At 38.2% G+C, this 16,094-nt stretch overlaps 1 protein-coding gene across 1 annotated transcript in view; it reads left to right on the top strand.

The window, feature by feature from the left end:
* Positions 1 to 16,094, top strand: part of pcdh15b (protocadherin-related 15b) — a 288,259-nt gene that overhangs the window by 229,603 nt on the left and 42,562 nt on the right. The window contains exon 24 of the mRNA XM_077206152.1: positions 3,755 to 3,867. Within this exon, the coding sequence (XP_077062267.1) occupies positions 3,755 to 3,867 (113 nt within the window). The remainder of the gene's footprint in view (positions 1 to 3,754; positions 3,868 to 16,094) is intronic.

Below are 16,094 nucleotides of genomic sequence, written 5' to 3' on the forward strand. Positions count from 1 at the left end.
TGTCTGCCCCCTGATTTAGATACCCTGGGATATAAATCGCCCTCCATTAAAGAAGCTTCCCCTGGGACCATAGAAGGATCTGGCGAGCCAGCTTGTATAACGGGCACGAATGCAGACCTCCCTGGTGATTTATGTAGGAAACCACCGATGTGTTGTCTGACCGGACAAGAACATGATGGCCTCTCAGGTCTGGGAGGAATGTATGTCTAGACAATGTATGTGCCACGAGAGATGATGGTCCGCCACAGAGCCTAAGCAGGGCGACCACTCTGATCGCCCCCCCCCCCCCCCCCCCATGGGCCCATGGGATAGTAACCAAGGTTCTTTCCACATGGCCAGGGCGCGAAGACAACGTCGCGTGACCCTGATCATGCAGACCGGGTTTCCCCTCGGGGAGAACCCCTTGGCCCTGAGCCACCACTGTAACGGTCTTATATACAGCAGGCAGCAAGGTATAGCGTTGGACGCTGCTGCCATCAGACCTAACAGTCTCTGAAACTGTTTCACAGTGAGTGACTGGCCTAGCTTTGCTTGTATGACGGCCGTGAGGATCGAAGCGATACGAGCAGGAGACAGGCCAGAAAAGTGGTCCTCTGTAGCGGAGATAGCACACTTTTCTTGGCATTGAGCCTCAACCCCAATTTCTTGATGTGAGCGAGAACGACATCTCGATGCCGAGCCGCCAGATGTTCCGATTGAGCTAAAATCAACCAATAGTCGATATAATTCAAAATGCAGATGGCCCTGGAGTCCGGAGCCAGAGCTGCATCCATACATTTCGTAAATGTTCGGGGAGAGAGAGCTAGGCCAAACGGAAGTACGCGAAATTGGTACGCTTCGCCCCCGAAAGTGCACCTCAGGAACGTCCTGTGTTTTGGAAGGAGAGACACGTGGAAGTAAGCGTCCTTGAGATCTTTCGTGACAGACCAGTCCTCGGATCTGATCTGTGGCACGATTTGTCTCAACATTTTGAACTTTAGTTACATGACGGAAACGTACAGAACTAATAAAAATTAAAATGGAACGCAACACCCCATCCTTCTCTGGAACGATGAAATACCGGCTGCAAAACCCGGTGTCCCTGCTGGAGGGAGGTACATATTCTATGGCCCCTATGTCCAACAGGATTTTCACCTCTTGCTCCATTACCAGAACCTGCTCGGGGCTCACCATGGTGGGATGAAAGCCCCTTTTGGTCTGCAGGACCCAACGAGAAATAGTTGGCAGTAGCTTCGCACTGCCAAGAATTCTACTAGAGGTACCAACCTCTCGAGACTGGTTCCTGGATTTAGCTTTTGCTAGGCAATCAGCCCGTCGCCCTGTAATGGCGAACCGGCAGGGAACGACTGAACTGACTGCTCTAGGGCCCTCCTCGGAGAGCGCGGGCATCCCAGGGTCACTACGTTTCCGGGTGGCACCTGAGATATGTGCTCGCCGGACACCGCTGCGCCCTGTAACACACGAGGTGGCTGGGTTAGGTGAAGTCAGAGATAAGGCAGAGCCCGTCTCTAACCCCGCTGACAGATCCATTCGCGAACCCCAAGTCTGAAGTCTTGAGCCTTGGGGAACGCGAGCCTGGGCGCTCGTTAAAAACGCCAGGCGGGATCGGAGTGTCCGCAAGGGAAGCACAAAACAGTGCTCACAGGCAGCGCCCTCGAGCGCTGACCGTGCATGCTCCTCTCCCAAACAAACACATAGATTGTGTGTATCCCCGCCCGTTAGATAGCGCGAGCAGGGAGGAACACACTTTCTATATGGCTGTTCGCTTGCCATGTCTCTCAATAAATATATATATAGTTTTTTGAAAAAGTGAGAAGACTCCTGCCTAGTGACAACTAAGGACAGACAAAAACACTTGAGACAATGATTTCACATATAGCGCTTGCTGAAGGCACAGAAGCTGTCGCGGTTGTGATTTCGCGGTGCTTTTTAGTTTTAAGCTTTTTAGACTTTAGTTTAGTCGCTTTTGAAAGGTGGAGAAAGTGGCGCGGCCGGCATGAACAGCCCCTTAATCAGTGTTTTTTACTTGTTTTTCTGACAAACTTTGATCATCCTTAAAATTAGGTTGAGTTATGTGAGAAAAAGGAGTGTAAAATATTAAAACGTTTTTATTTTTTTTAGTTTAGTTTTCTTTAGAGTTTGACAAGGCAGGATATTGAAGAATAAAACCCTGAAATGTATCAAACATAACACATACTCAAGACAACCTTATGTACCTAATTAAAAAATAAATTATAATAATAATAAAACAAACAAACAGGTGGAGTAAAACAGATGCACGGAAAAACCTGAAATACATCAGGCTTCATACAATAAAACCTGTAAGTTATTTCTAAAACAATTTAAGACCACGTGGAATAAAAGAAAGTTCATGTCTTTTAGATTTACTCCTGGGCACAATAAATTCCCTACGCTGCCATAGTAGATAAGTAGGTGTTGGAGCCACAGACAGGAAACAATGCAGTGGTGATGAACTGTCCTTGAGTAGTTTAGTAAAAGTATGTATAGTGGCCTCGTCCTGCCTCTCACTCAGTGAAGGGAGAGTAGAAGTTGGAAGACCTATTATCTGACATCAATGTTTTTGGACCCTCTCTAACTCATCAGAGAGACCATTAGGTAGTCCACACCATACTGGGCTAGCGAAGAACTGGCTGTATACATTTCAAATATACTTTCATTAGAACATCACAAGGGAGACCTGCTTTTTTAGCAACACAGAGATAGTGGATTCTAGGACGGACATCCAAAATCATGTACTTAAAAGGAAGTCAATGGGAGTCAATGGGAAGGGGGCTGCGGTGTTACGGAGAACCAGGATGGGACCGTGAGCCTGACAGCTCAATATATTGGTGCATTTGTCCTGTCCACAAGACCACCACACAGACTAAGGCTTGTGCAGAGGCGCAAAGAGTACAAGAGTACAAGCAAAGAGTGATACCTTACTGTGAAAATGACATTTCAGTACCTTTGCAACTATATTCCAGCTACCAGTCATTAGAATATTAGTAGGCTGTCTGCTTCACACTGCTAACACTGAATTGTAATGGTCCCTCAACAGACATTCTACTGACTATAATTAACTTTGCAACTACATCAACATATTCTGCTAGCCCTAACCTAACAGTCTACTACAGTCTACCATTTCTCTAATTAGAGTTAGTTGGCATGTAGTTGCAAAGTTACTTATAGTTAGTAGATGGTCTAAAGTGGACCAATGAAATAAAGTGTAACCATTACAAGACACCAATCCAATACCACTTGAGTAAAATTCTTAGTTGTATCTGATTTTAACAGTACTGTATTTATAAGTATTTTACTCATACTGAACATCTTACCCAATTTTTGAATACTTTTTTTTCTGTAAGCATAAACAAGTAAAACGATCTGCAAAGAGAAAAATAACAATTAAAATAACTAATAAAAATAATAAAAAATAACTTATTTTAATGTAATTTTCTAAATTACATTTATTTTGTTTAAAGATTGTTTATAACTTTTACTGCAACAAAAATGACAAAAATATATGTATTATATTATATTATATTATATTATATTATATTATATTATATTATATTATATTATATTATATTATATTATATTATATTATATTATTTACTCTGAAATTAGTTGTGGCCTGTGTTAAAACTAGACCTTTATACTATCCTCATTTTGACTTTGAATAATTATAGTTCTCAATGCAGATTCCTGGTTCTTGTTTTTTCTTAAAATTGATTTTTCTCTTGTTCCCAAACAGTTGGTGGTTATTGCCTATGATGAAGGGGATCCGATGAAGTTCAATAAGACTCTGGTGGAGATCACTGTCCTGCAGCCGTCCATTATTCCTGTGTTCACGCAGGAGGAGTACAGGTGAGCAAACACTTCATGTGAAAAAGAAAGTACACCCTATTGAATTCTATAATTTTACGTATCAGATTAGCTTAAGATTAATATTCATATTAGGTAAATACAACCTCAGATGAACAACAACACAACACATTATTTATTTAACACAAATAAAGCTAAAATGGAGAAGCCATGTGTGACAAACTTAGTACACCCTATGATTTATATTGCTTGTACAACCACCTTTAGAAGCAATAACTAAGTAATTATTTTCTATATGAATTTATAAGGTCCTACCACAACATTTCAATCGGTCGAGGTATGAACTTTTCCTGGGTTATTGCAACACCTTGATTCTTTCTTTTTCAGCCATTCTGCTGTAGATTTGCTGTGTACTTGGGATCATTTTCCTGTTGCATAACTCAATTTCAGCCAAGGTTTAGCTGTCGGAGAGATGGCCTCACATTTGACTCTAGAATACTTTAGTATACAGAGGAGTTCATGGTCGACTCAGTGACTGCAAGGTGCCCAGGTCCTGTGGCTGCAAAACAAGTCAAAAATCATCTCCCCTCCACCACCGTGCTTGACAGTTGGAATGAGGTGTTTGTGCTGAAATGCTTTTTGGTTTTGGCCTAAAGTGGTGCTGTGCATTATGGCCAAACATCTCCAATTTGGTCTCGTCTGTCCAAACGACATTGTTCAAGAAGTCATGTGGTTTGTTTCAGATGCAACTTTGAAAAAATCTAAGCCGTGCTGCCATGTTCTTTTTAGAGAGAACAAGCTTTCTCCTGGCACCCCTTCCAAAACAAGCCATACTTGTTCATCTTTTTCTAATTGCATTGCCATGAGCTTTAACATTTAACATGCCTCCTGAGGACTGTAGAGTGTGAGGTTTAGTTCTTGGAATTTTTTTGCAGTTTCTGAGCAGTGCACAGTCTGATCTTGTGGTGAATTTGCTGGGATGTCCACACCTGGGAAGATTGACAATTGTCTTTAATTTTTTCCACTTGTGAATAATCTCCCTCACTGTAGAATGATAGACTTCAGATTTTTTAGAAATGGCCTTTTAAGCCTTCCCAGATTGATGGGAAGCAATAATTTCTTTTAATAAGGTCATTGCACACCTGAATGCTCTAGACCAGTAAATTGCCAAAACTTCTGCTTTTATAAAGTTGTTCAAGCTTACTGATGATCAATAAATCAAAGGCATTTGATTAGCAGCGTCTAACTACTACTTACCCTCTTAATTCCTTAATTCCAATAGGTTTTCACCCATGGCTTCTCCATATTAGCCTTATTGTCTTGTTCAAGAAATAATGTCACAGTGTTGTATGCCATGTGTTGTTGTTCATCAGAGGATGTATCTACTTAATTTTAAGACCTGCTAAAGATCAGAAGTTTGTTTTAAATGATGTCCTGATACGTAAAAACATAGAATTCAAAAGGGTGTTCTTTCTTTTTCCCATGAATGTATGTATAAATTGTTCTGAACTTGCTTTATGCTTCCAAAACATATTCAGTACTTCAACATCTTCAAGTACTGTTGAGTAGAAAGTTTGACATTGGCAATCAGCAGTACAAAATATAGCAGTTTGTTTTGGATATAGAATCTACATGCGTTTTTTAAACATGCATTTGCTGTTTGCTGATGGCCTTGTGTGTTTAAAATATGATTTTTACACAAATATATGTTTTGTTAGATTACATCTTTTGATATAGCCTAGATATATGTGTTTTAGATTAAGTATGTTTATTTGTATAGGCACTGCATTTCCTTTGACTTGACTTCAAACTAATTTAATGTTATGGCCTTAAGCTGAAAAGCAGAGGTGGAGCTAGTACAAATTTGATCCTGTATTGATTATGAAGATGCATTAATATGCAATTCTAGATCATTCACAATAAGACCCGAAACATGTATTTTAAAAAGTAAATATGGTCTTTAGCATAAAAGCACTATGAAAATAACCAGCTTTAGGTAGTTGTATTCAGTATAATACTGTCAGCATAGATGTAATCATAGACTGATTATGTATAATAGCTGCAAGGTAAAGTGTGCTGCAAAGGTGCAATGTAATGTTTTATACACACTGTTGTTTCCTCAAAGGACATTTGCACTCCATTTAAATGCATTATGGCTGCTTTATTGAATTACTTATTTAATATGTTTGACACAAGGGGTAATCAGTTCAATTCACATGGTTCTGAAGCAAATAAGACTTGCACTGGCTTGCCTAAATTGATTTAAAGCTAAAAACATTGAAGCTTATTTTGCTTAATTTATCACACAACCTATTCATCTGTATGTTCAGAAGAAGACATCACCGTCTTTGCAGATAGATCTGTGATCAAAAATGATTTTATTAACAGCTTTATAGTGAAGTGGTAGTTGTACGCAGGCTTTGATGACCAATGGGGTTAAAATAGCCTTGATAACATCCTTATTCATTGATTAATCAGGGCTACAGAGACAGAAACATGGAGATGAAAAGACTTGGCCATGGTCTGAATTAATGTTTTGTCCTACAGAGCTGCAGAAAGGTCATGGTTGATAGTAGCTCTGCAGCACAGTGAGAATAACAATAGCTTCCAGACGCAGCCCTCCGCCAGCTCTTGATTGCTGCCAGTAGACACATTAGCCAGGTGTCTGTTGCCCCGGTGTGGCGAGCACAGGGCTGGATAGAGTTTGTTTGATCTCCCCAGCTTTGCTGGTTCTGGAAACCGCTCTGTGGGATCATAGATGTGGACTAGAGATAACCCTGCCTCCATAATTACCTACTCACGGTACAGTATTCAAGTAGTTTACATTCAATTGTGTGAGAAATAGATTTCTAAGGCAAGCACCACTATTTTTATCGCTAATACGATACAAATGATACCTCATATCATGGTGCTTGTTGAGGAGATGCATTCTGCTTATTGTCTCTAAAATCAGTTCAACATCTATGCATCTGCATTTTCATCCTAGGCTCATTGGAAAAATGGGCCTCTACCTACATTTCTGCATAATACCAAAAAAGTACCTACAATTTTTTTGTACAATACTATTTTATGACCTCAAAACACTTTTGCAATTGTGTTTGATTTGTAAATATAATATTTTGTTTTATATTTAATCACATAACAAATTCCATATGTTTGGCTTTTTTAATGTACTTGCTTGGTAGCTCCCCAGGTACAGTTTTGCATTTGTAATCCAGAGCGCACAAGTATGAGTCCCATGAAACATGTACCGATAAAAGAGATCAAAGACTTGTAAAAGCAGCTGAAATTGCATGGTTGCTTCAACAAATTTGTTTTGCGTTTTTTTTAGCGCATTAACCTTTTGGCACCACACACCCCCACTCACTCGAACTACCACAATATGTACAACTCATCAACCAACATAATTAAAATGTTGCTAGATTCTCATTAATCTGCTTTGGATAAAACCGAACATACTTTTAGCGCCACTCACTGGACATTTAAGTCTGAAACTGTTGCGAAACTTGCAAGAATATGCCAGCAGCCATATCACCTGGTAGCCCATGACTGGTTTCCCATGAAGCTAAGTAGGGTTGAGTCTGGTCAGTACAGAGCACTGTCAAAGAGCACCGTCCTTCGGATGAGACGTTAAACCGAGGACCTGACTCTCTGTGGTAATTAAAAATCCCAGGATGTCCTTCAGAAAAAGAGTAGGGGTTTAACCCCTGGCCAAATTTGGCCATTGGCCTCTGTCCATCATGGCCTCCTAATCATCCCGATATATACTGACTGGCTTCATCACTCTGTCTCCTCTCCACCTATAAGTTGGTGTGTGGTCGGCATTCTGTCACAATATAGCTGTAGTCGCATTATCCAGGTGGATTCTGCACATTGGTGGTGGTTGAGGAGATTTCCCCCTTGCATATGTAAAGTGCTTTGAGTACCCAGAAAAGCGCTCTATAAATGTAACAAATTATTATTATTATTATTATTAAGAATCAACAACATGTACATTTCCAATTGGTTGCATTTATGCATTTCCATTTATCCATTTGCATTTATCTAAAATGACTTACATTGCCTTCAAGCACATGTATGCATTGTTTTTAATCAATTGTATATCCTGTGAATTGAACCCACAACCTTGGCATTGTTAGCACCATGCTATTCCATTTGAGCTACAAAGCAACAATTTAAGAGGGGTTTGGGTCATGCTGAGAGAGTGGCTGGCCAACCATCTGCACATTGTTCAGGTTAGAAAAAAAAACAGATTAGCCTGGCTGTGAAACCATAAAATTCATTTTAAATCAGCTAAGACCAACAAAGTGCCTTATAGCTGGTCATCTCAGCAGGGGTATTGGGGTCTTTTGACCTGGGCTTGTATGCAACCAAACAAAGCACCCCAGCAACCAGATAGCGACACTCTAACAACAGCTTTAACTTTCTAACAGCAAACAGCACACTTTCTTTAGAAAATGCAAAATAAACATCATGCAATTTGTTTTTTGCGTCTTCTTTTTGCATTGAATTCAGAGGATGGCACTCAACAAAAAATCACATCACTGCATGAAAAACTAAGCACATTTGATAATGGCTAAATAAGAGTGAAATTATGGGATAAAAGGCTAATTGAACAAAAAAAAGGGAAAAAAAGCATTGCATCTTGTTAGCAGCCGTAGAGTTTTTGTGATGTTTGCCAACTAAAATGTGCAGCCTGTGCATTTTCGCACGGCATAGGCTATCTCATAAAAAGCTTAATGAATCTCTTTGACTGCTAAATCACCCTCAGAGCATCCTGCCACTTCTGTTTTTCATTTTGACGACCACACCCATCCATCACTGTCTAATTTTATGCTTTCCTTTTTGTGAATATTTTATCAATTCAGTTTTTCTCTTCAGTCATACAGTTGGAGAATCTGCATTGACATGCTAAGCTTATGCTAAACCGAACATTGAATTCCAAAATATCTGAGAAGTAGTTATTTTACTTGTTTATTTACTTGCATAATAAACATTTGTGTTCGTGTTTTATTAGTGCATGTTAAATTGATCCAAAGTGTCAGATTCAAAGTGCAAGTTTTTAAAAACAGTCTCCATGTAAACAGCAAAAACATGAATCCCTGAAGACGATGACATCACGCACGTGCATATAATGTGTTCAGTCTATAGTGTTTCATCGCCATCTAATGGCCTGGCAGCAGAATACAGCGTTTTTAGTCGTTTTCACGGATTCGTGTGAATGGGGATCGTTTTTGACAATGGTGTCGTCTGTACGCGGAAAACTCAAAGGAACAACTTCTCTGTTTTAAGCAAATCCTTGTATTGTAAACGTACCCTCAGAGTCACTTTTTCCACCAACCATTTAGCTCAATTCTGGAATGTAATAATGAATAATGACCCAATCATTTCTGATGTAGTATTCAAATAAAAGTGAATTAGTTTTTTTCTTATAAATTGTCCTGTTTTACTTAAAAATACATCAGATCATAAAAGTAAAATTGGTTGCAGTAGGCGTTTCACATTCTCTTTAAGATGTGCTCAACACAATCAACACAATTTTACAATCATGTCACACCAGAGCTAATCAAACTGAACCTGAAACTGATAGTAGGCTACAGTCAGCAATACTAGAGCTTTTATGTAAACAGATCACATGTTGCGTTCATCCAATCAATGACACTGACACCGCAAATATGCAAATAAGAACGTTAACCCAGGGTTTAGGAATGTACAATGTGAAAGCTCATCTTATGAATACCAAGGATTAATTGTTAGCCCCAGGTAAATTATGACCAGGTGAAACGTGAAGCAAGATAACCCAGGATTCTGTTTACCCGGGGTTTAGAATGACCCAGGGTTTAGAATGACCCAGGGTTAACTATTTCAGGTGTGAAAAGACCGTAAGTGATATTGGAGGACCAAATTTATACAAAGAATACAGTACCATGTACAGACAAGCAGATGAACCAAGAATATGAATGCAACATGTTAAACATTAACTGTTTTCCCACAGAAGACCATTGTAAAGAAAATGCTTATCATGCAAATTAGCGCATTTGCATTCATATTCTAGGCTCATCTGCTCGCCTGTAGAATGCATCATCATCCATGAGATCTATACTGAATTTGATCTTTTAAAATCACTGTCTTAGTATATTAAGCCAGGTCAAGCATGTCATGTCAAGCGGTTTTGATTGTCCCTCTGTCTTTAGTGAAATACAGATCTTCATTTTACTTTATTTGAGAGGTGATCTAAACTATAATTGCTTGAAACAGATGGAAAATTGACAGACATTTCCTGCAGTTCTATGGATGTTTTGCCCTCTAGGTCTCCGCACCAGTCATGTGGCTGAAAATTGTTGAAGGGGTAGTTCACCAAAAAAAATAAAAATACGTGAATAAGAGCCTAAATAAAAGCTATTCATCATATAATGTGATTGTCTCTTCAGAAGACTGAACCGCTTTATTCATATGGATTCATATTACTCTTTATGAACGTTTTTAATCATCAGATGTTTGGGTGAATCAACTTTCAATGGAGGGAAATAAAGATTGTAATAAAAACATTGTCATTAGTGTTTAGAAGATAAACAAAAGAACAGCAGAGTGATTAAATGATGAAAGAATTGAAATTTCATAGTTTAACATTTTACTGTTCAGCTTTCTGGGGTTTTGTGCATTTATAAAACTTGAATCTTGTGCTTTACAAACTTTGACACACATTTCTGCCTGCTGTGCAGTAGAATCAGCGTTCAAGTGTGTGATCAATTGTTCCCTCAAAAGTGATTCCAGTCTAAATGACTGGATGGAGAAATGGAGAATTTATTTGGCCTCTGCAAAGGTTCGAGTTCCTGTACACTAGTGTGTCTCTTTCTATGTGGCAAGAGTACACTGGATATGTGATGAGACGGTTGATCATATGTCTGCGGTTCTCCCTCCATCACCTCGGATGCTGGAGTGCAGATTGGGATCCTCTTTACTCAGCTTCATTTGACAGTGAACGAGCAGCACTTGAGCCGCACTGAACCGAAGTATGATTAGTTTCTGTGGGTAAAGTCATGCGGACAGCAGTAGAGTTCCACTCTTGACAGAAACACATGACTTTGATTCTCTTCTTCAAGTATCTTTTTTTTGTTTTTTGGTAAGATTTACCCAAAAGTGTTTGGCTCGCAGGTGGAGAGCGCGTCATCACGACAAGTTTTGAAAGTTGTTTAGTTTGGAGTGCCGGCTGACGATTGCATCCCTTGATCTGAAGTGCTGTTACGCTGTCAGGTCGTTGTACAATGTGTTACTGAAACGTTACATTGCCAAATGTAATCTGCCATGAATTGCTGTGATGAGACTCCAGTTAGCCACATGTGGAGCTCTTTTCTGATACCCTGTGGTCTCCACCTCCAGTCATGCGGAGGTAATGGAAACGCTTGGCCTGCGCGGGAGTCCCCGTCTCCGCTGCACCTGCAGGATTAGTATGCAGACACTGGTGGTCCCTTTGTGCCGTCCCACCAGCTCAGGGTCAGACAAACAACCACACCATTAGCACAGCGCTCCTTATTAACATGTAAAGCCTTCTGCTGCTGTCGTTTTCATACTGCCACACTGGCATTAGATTTGGTAATGAATGTTACTGAGATGTTTTTAGATTCTATGGTTGTGTGATGATGTATCATCATGATGTTGTTAGCATACACATCTACAAACAGGTAATTTAGGGCTGTGCAAAATTAATGGTTACAATATTTACATTGGTGAATCCTGGCTGCTTTTCTTTCAGGTGTTGTTGACATACAGTATGCTATAGCCTATATGCTAGCATGTAAAAAATAACATATTTTCTATTTGCATGCCGTCTGTTATCGCACTGGACAAGTTATTACACATAACACATGACTAAAAACGCTGTATTCTACTGCCAGGCCATTAGTTGGCGATGAGACACAATAGACTGAACACGTAATAAGCAGGTGCATGACATCATCGTCTTCAGAGATTCGAGTTTTAACAACACAGAGACTGTTTTCAAAAACTTGCACTTTGAAATCCGTTTTCCAAATTTTACGCCGTTGTTGTGTAAATGAATGGCCAAAACACATTTATTTGATAACGGTTCCATGTAAACAGTTTTCTTTTTAAATCATATGCCCTTGTAATCATCTTTTATACATTTCTAAATTTAAAGGTGCACTGTAACTTTTTTTATTATTGTTTAAAATTAACACAATTTAAATAATGAGTCAAAATACCATCATTCCTTCTTCCAAATTGTGTTTTTGTCCCACCCTGATTTACTATGGCAAGGCTGTTATAAGTGTTTATATTTTAGACCGAGGGCGATGCTTTGCATGTGAAATTGCATACTTGTGTCACTTGTGTGTGCGTCATATTCGTAAATAGAGAAAAATTGCTCCGGCTACTTTGACGCATGTAGGATTGGCATAGATTAGACGAAAAAAATTGACACGGAGCAGCTAAATCTCAAACCTTCGGGGAATCACCTGTTTAAAAAACATTTATTTGTTTGTTTGATTGTTTATTTACTTATTTTTTGAGGGTTTGGATTGTGGAAAAATAAGGATTGTGGTGCTTTTGATGCCACAGTTCTTTATTTGTATTCTTATGGTACCTTAAATCAATCGCTGTTGTCACGATGTAATTTTCCTGTGGCTGTGATAAGTCACATGGCATTTACAGCTTGGATAATTGTCCAAAAAATTCAGTGGTTCCTATGAGTAAAGATGACAAAATTCTAAACTGGCTTCTTCTGAGGAGCAGACCAATCGCCATTGAGATGAATGCAAATGCTAATGGATTGTTTCTCCAGCAGGTATTAAACCTCCTTATTTATAATGTGTCACCCATCTCCCCTAATTAATGTTTGGTACAGATATATAAATTATCAACACCTATTGTCAACAAAAAAACGATTTCCCTTTCAAAGTCACCTTCCACACACTGTGATACTTAACTGAGTCTGTCTCTTTTAATTAAAAGTTATGCTTCCATTAGGGCCATAAAACAGCTAAAAGGTGCATTTGTATTGACTCTTAAAACTTTGTGACCTTGCAGCACTTTAAGTCATATAAACAAAGCTGTTTCATGACTTTAATATATAACCCTTCAAGATGTTCTATTCTGGCTAATCTCATCTCCTTTTTTTCCATGTCCTGTTGCAGTCTAGTTTAGAGTGCATGCTGTGTTTGTCTGTCACCCTTTTGAGAGAGAATAGAAGGCAGCCGCGATGTCCGCTTCACATTAATCATCTCAATCAGCTTTTGTTACTTTTTTTTCCCCAGAACGGGTCAATCAAACCAAGATGCTTTACTGCATTTTCTTTTGTCTGTGTCTTTCACCAGGGCTGCTCATCAAATATTCATAGCTTTTTCAATAATTTATCTCTCGTACACCCTTATCTTGTTTTAGGACACTCGTGCATGTGATTAGTAAACTTCTGAAAGTGTGCTATGTATGTAAATGAGGCTGACATTTTCAACGAGATCAGCTGAGAGTTTATAGCTACTCGAGCTTTCAAGTGGAGCTATTCATCTATCTTTTCCTTCTCCAGCTTTTATGTCATTTACACATCATGTAGAAGCACCATCCCTCATTATTATTCTTCTCTCATGTCTTCATCTGTCATTTTTTGCCATTGACTCTCAAGCCTATGTAACACTACTTCAGTAGTCGATACCAGTGAAATTTCACAATTCCCTAAACCAATGTAATACCAATACTAAAACTAATATGCTACTGAACACACTTTTTAAATTAAATATTAATATAACAGGAGTGTTATCTAAAATGAGGCAAGGGGGCAGCAGCACCCTCTAAAATAAAATGAATGAGAATATAACAAAAATGTTTACAAATAAATACCTTGAGATTTGCAAGAGTGTTTTGGTTTTTTTGAAAAAAAAAAATATGGTACCTAATTTAAAAAAAATATTTTTGAATATCTTCTTTATAGATAATGTGTCTAAAGGTTTAATAAACTGTTCCATTAAACAAATGATTGGACTATTATTTCATATGTAAGGGTTTATGGGGTTAATCAGTATTTTTGTCTTACTCTTAATTTTTTTTTCTTTTTTAGATTTATGTTTAAAGCAAGGAGGAACAAATACCTAAAAGTGTAGTTCTTTTAAACATGTTAGTTCTCAGTCTTAACAATGCGGTGCTGCTTGGCAACTTTTCTTTTTTAACTTGACTTGGTACCAAATTACCTCCACTTTTATTAGCCCTAATCCATATTTAGACTTACTGAGGGTGTGTAGATCTCCTTAGTGAAGTTCTAAACGCTGGGTAACATAGCTTTGCCATTTTTAAACCCATCCAAGAGCAAAACAACCCATTTGTTGTACACTGGCTGTGCATGTAATGCGCGGCTCTTTCAGTATTCATGTATTCTGCTGGAGTGAAAGTTGTTTTTGAATGATGGAAGACGAGCAAGCCTCCCTACCCTAAGTTCAGCAGGAGGAAATTTGCCCTTTGCCTCTTGTTTAGAAACGACAGACACACGGTGGATCGCGGTTTCCAAACGCACTGATCTCAAATAGTTTGAAAAGGTCAGTGGCTAATCCACAGGCAGAACCTTTGAAACTGGCAGAAAGGCTCTTTCATTTGAAGAAGGGCTTATGGTTTTGCAGTGTCATGATGTTGATTTGTTTTTGTCCAGTGTTAAGTGGAAACTTTCTATCTATCTATCTATCTATCTATCTATCTATCTATCTATCTATCTATCTATCTATCTATCTATCTATATATCAATCAATCAATCAATCAATCAGTCTATAGACCTTATTCACAGCTGAGCCATCTTTCATTTTTAACTGGAATGAAAGCGAGGCTGTGAGGGATGGACACACATCTCTTCAGTGGGTTGTACTTTTATTTAATGTGTTTTTGGATTGTTCTGCTGATGAAACATGGCAAAAATTCAGTAAACAAAAAACTCCAGACAATATAAGCTGTGGAAAATTGATCTAGGAGCTTTATATAGCTTTTTACTGCGGATGCCATTGAAAACACAGTAAGTCTATCCCTTACAGCCTCGCTTTTATACCTGTCATGGCATTGCTCTGAATAATGTATATAGCTGCCTTTTTATTTATATATGTATTTTTATGTTTGGGGGTGTGTGGCATCAAAAAGTTTGAAAACTAGCACTAGCATCAAAGCTAACATACATGGGCTAAGAGCCAGACATCTATTTCATGGAGCCTTTCATGTTGATATGAAATATGAAAGGACATTCTTCCTGATTCCGAGTAGGGTTCCACTTTATTTCGATAGTCCACTTTAGACTTTCTTCTAACTATAAGTAACTTTGCAACCACATGTCAACTAACTCTCATTAGAGTATTAGTAGACTGTCAGTGGACTGTTAGGTTATGGTTATGTGTTAGGGTTCGGGTTAGTGGAATAAGTTGACTTGTAGTTGCCAAGTTACTTATTGTCAGTAGAATGTCTGTTGGAGGACCATCAAAATATAGTGGTACCATATATTAAGCATACAGTCTACTAATACTCTAATCAGAGTTAGTTGATATGTAGTTGCAAAGTTACTTATAGTTAGTAGAATGTCTAAAGTTGACTATCGAAATAAAGTGTCAGCCAGAGTATTCATAAGGTACAAATGTGCTGTTTATGTATAAGCCATGTTGCTTTAAGGATTTTCTGGTTAACCTTATAATATATATATATATATATATATATATATATATATATATATATATATATATATATATATATATATATATATATAAGGTTAACCAGAAAATCCTTAAAATATATATATTCAGAGGCCAATACTCTTATTGTAGGCCAAAAAAAAATAAAAAATGTATGCCTGGATAAACCAGAGGCATTTCAAATAAAACTGTAGTCAAGCCATATATGTAAACAAGGACATTTATATTCAGATTAGTGAACATGTTATTCCAAAATGTCATGCAATTAAAATTAGATCCATTTGTGTTGCCAGAGCTCCTATATTTTGGAATTTGTTACAGAGATTTTAAAGACAGTTGGCTTTGATTCATAAAGAACCCTTTTACCCTTTAAATGAATTTGTATTCCTGCAGATTGATGTCGATAACAAGCGTCTTATGTTTTATTAAATAGCAGGATTAAATAAGTCCTGATAGCTGTTATGTATTACCTACCGGTGGAGGCCTGTGGTTTTTACTCATTTTATAAAAGACCAAGATCAAAGAACATGATACAGGGGATAAGACTTTGACCGTTTCCAGCGTCTCACGTCATCAAAGTAAAAAAACTGTAAATCTACATGA

Source organism: Siphateles boraxobius, unplaced genomic scaffold (assembly GCF_051911475.1).
Source record: "Siphateles boraxobius isolate OS27281-9 unplaced genomic scaffold, OSU_SipBor_1 55, whole genome shotgun sequence".
In the NCBI taxonomy this organism is placed as follows: Eukaryota; Metazoa; Chordata; class Actinopteri; order Cypriniformes; family Leuciscidae; genus Siphateles; species Siphateles boraxobius.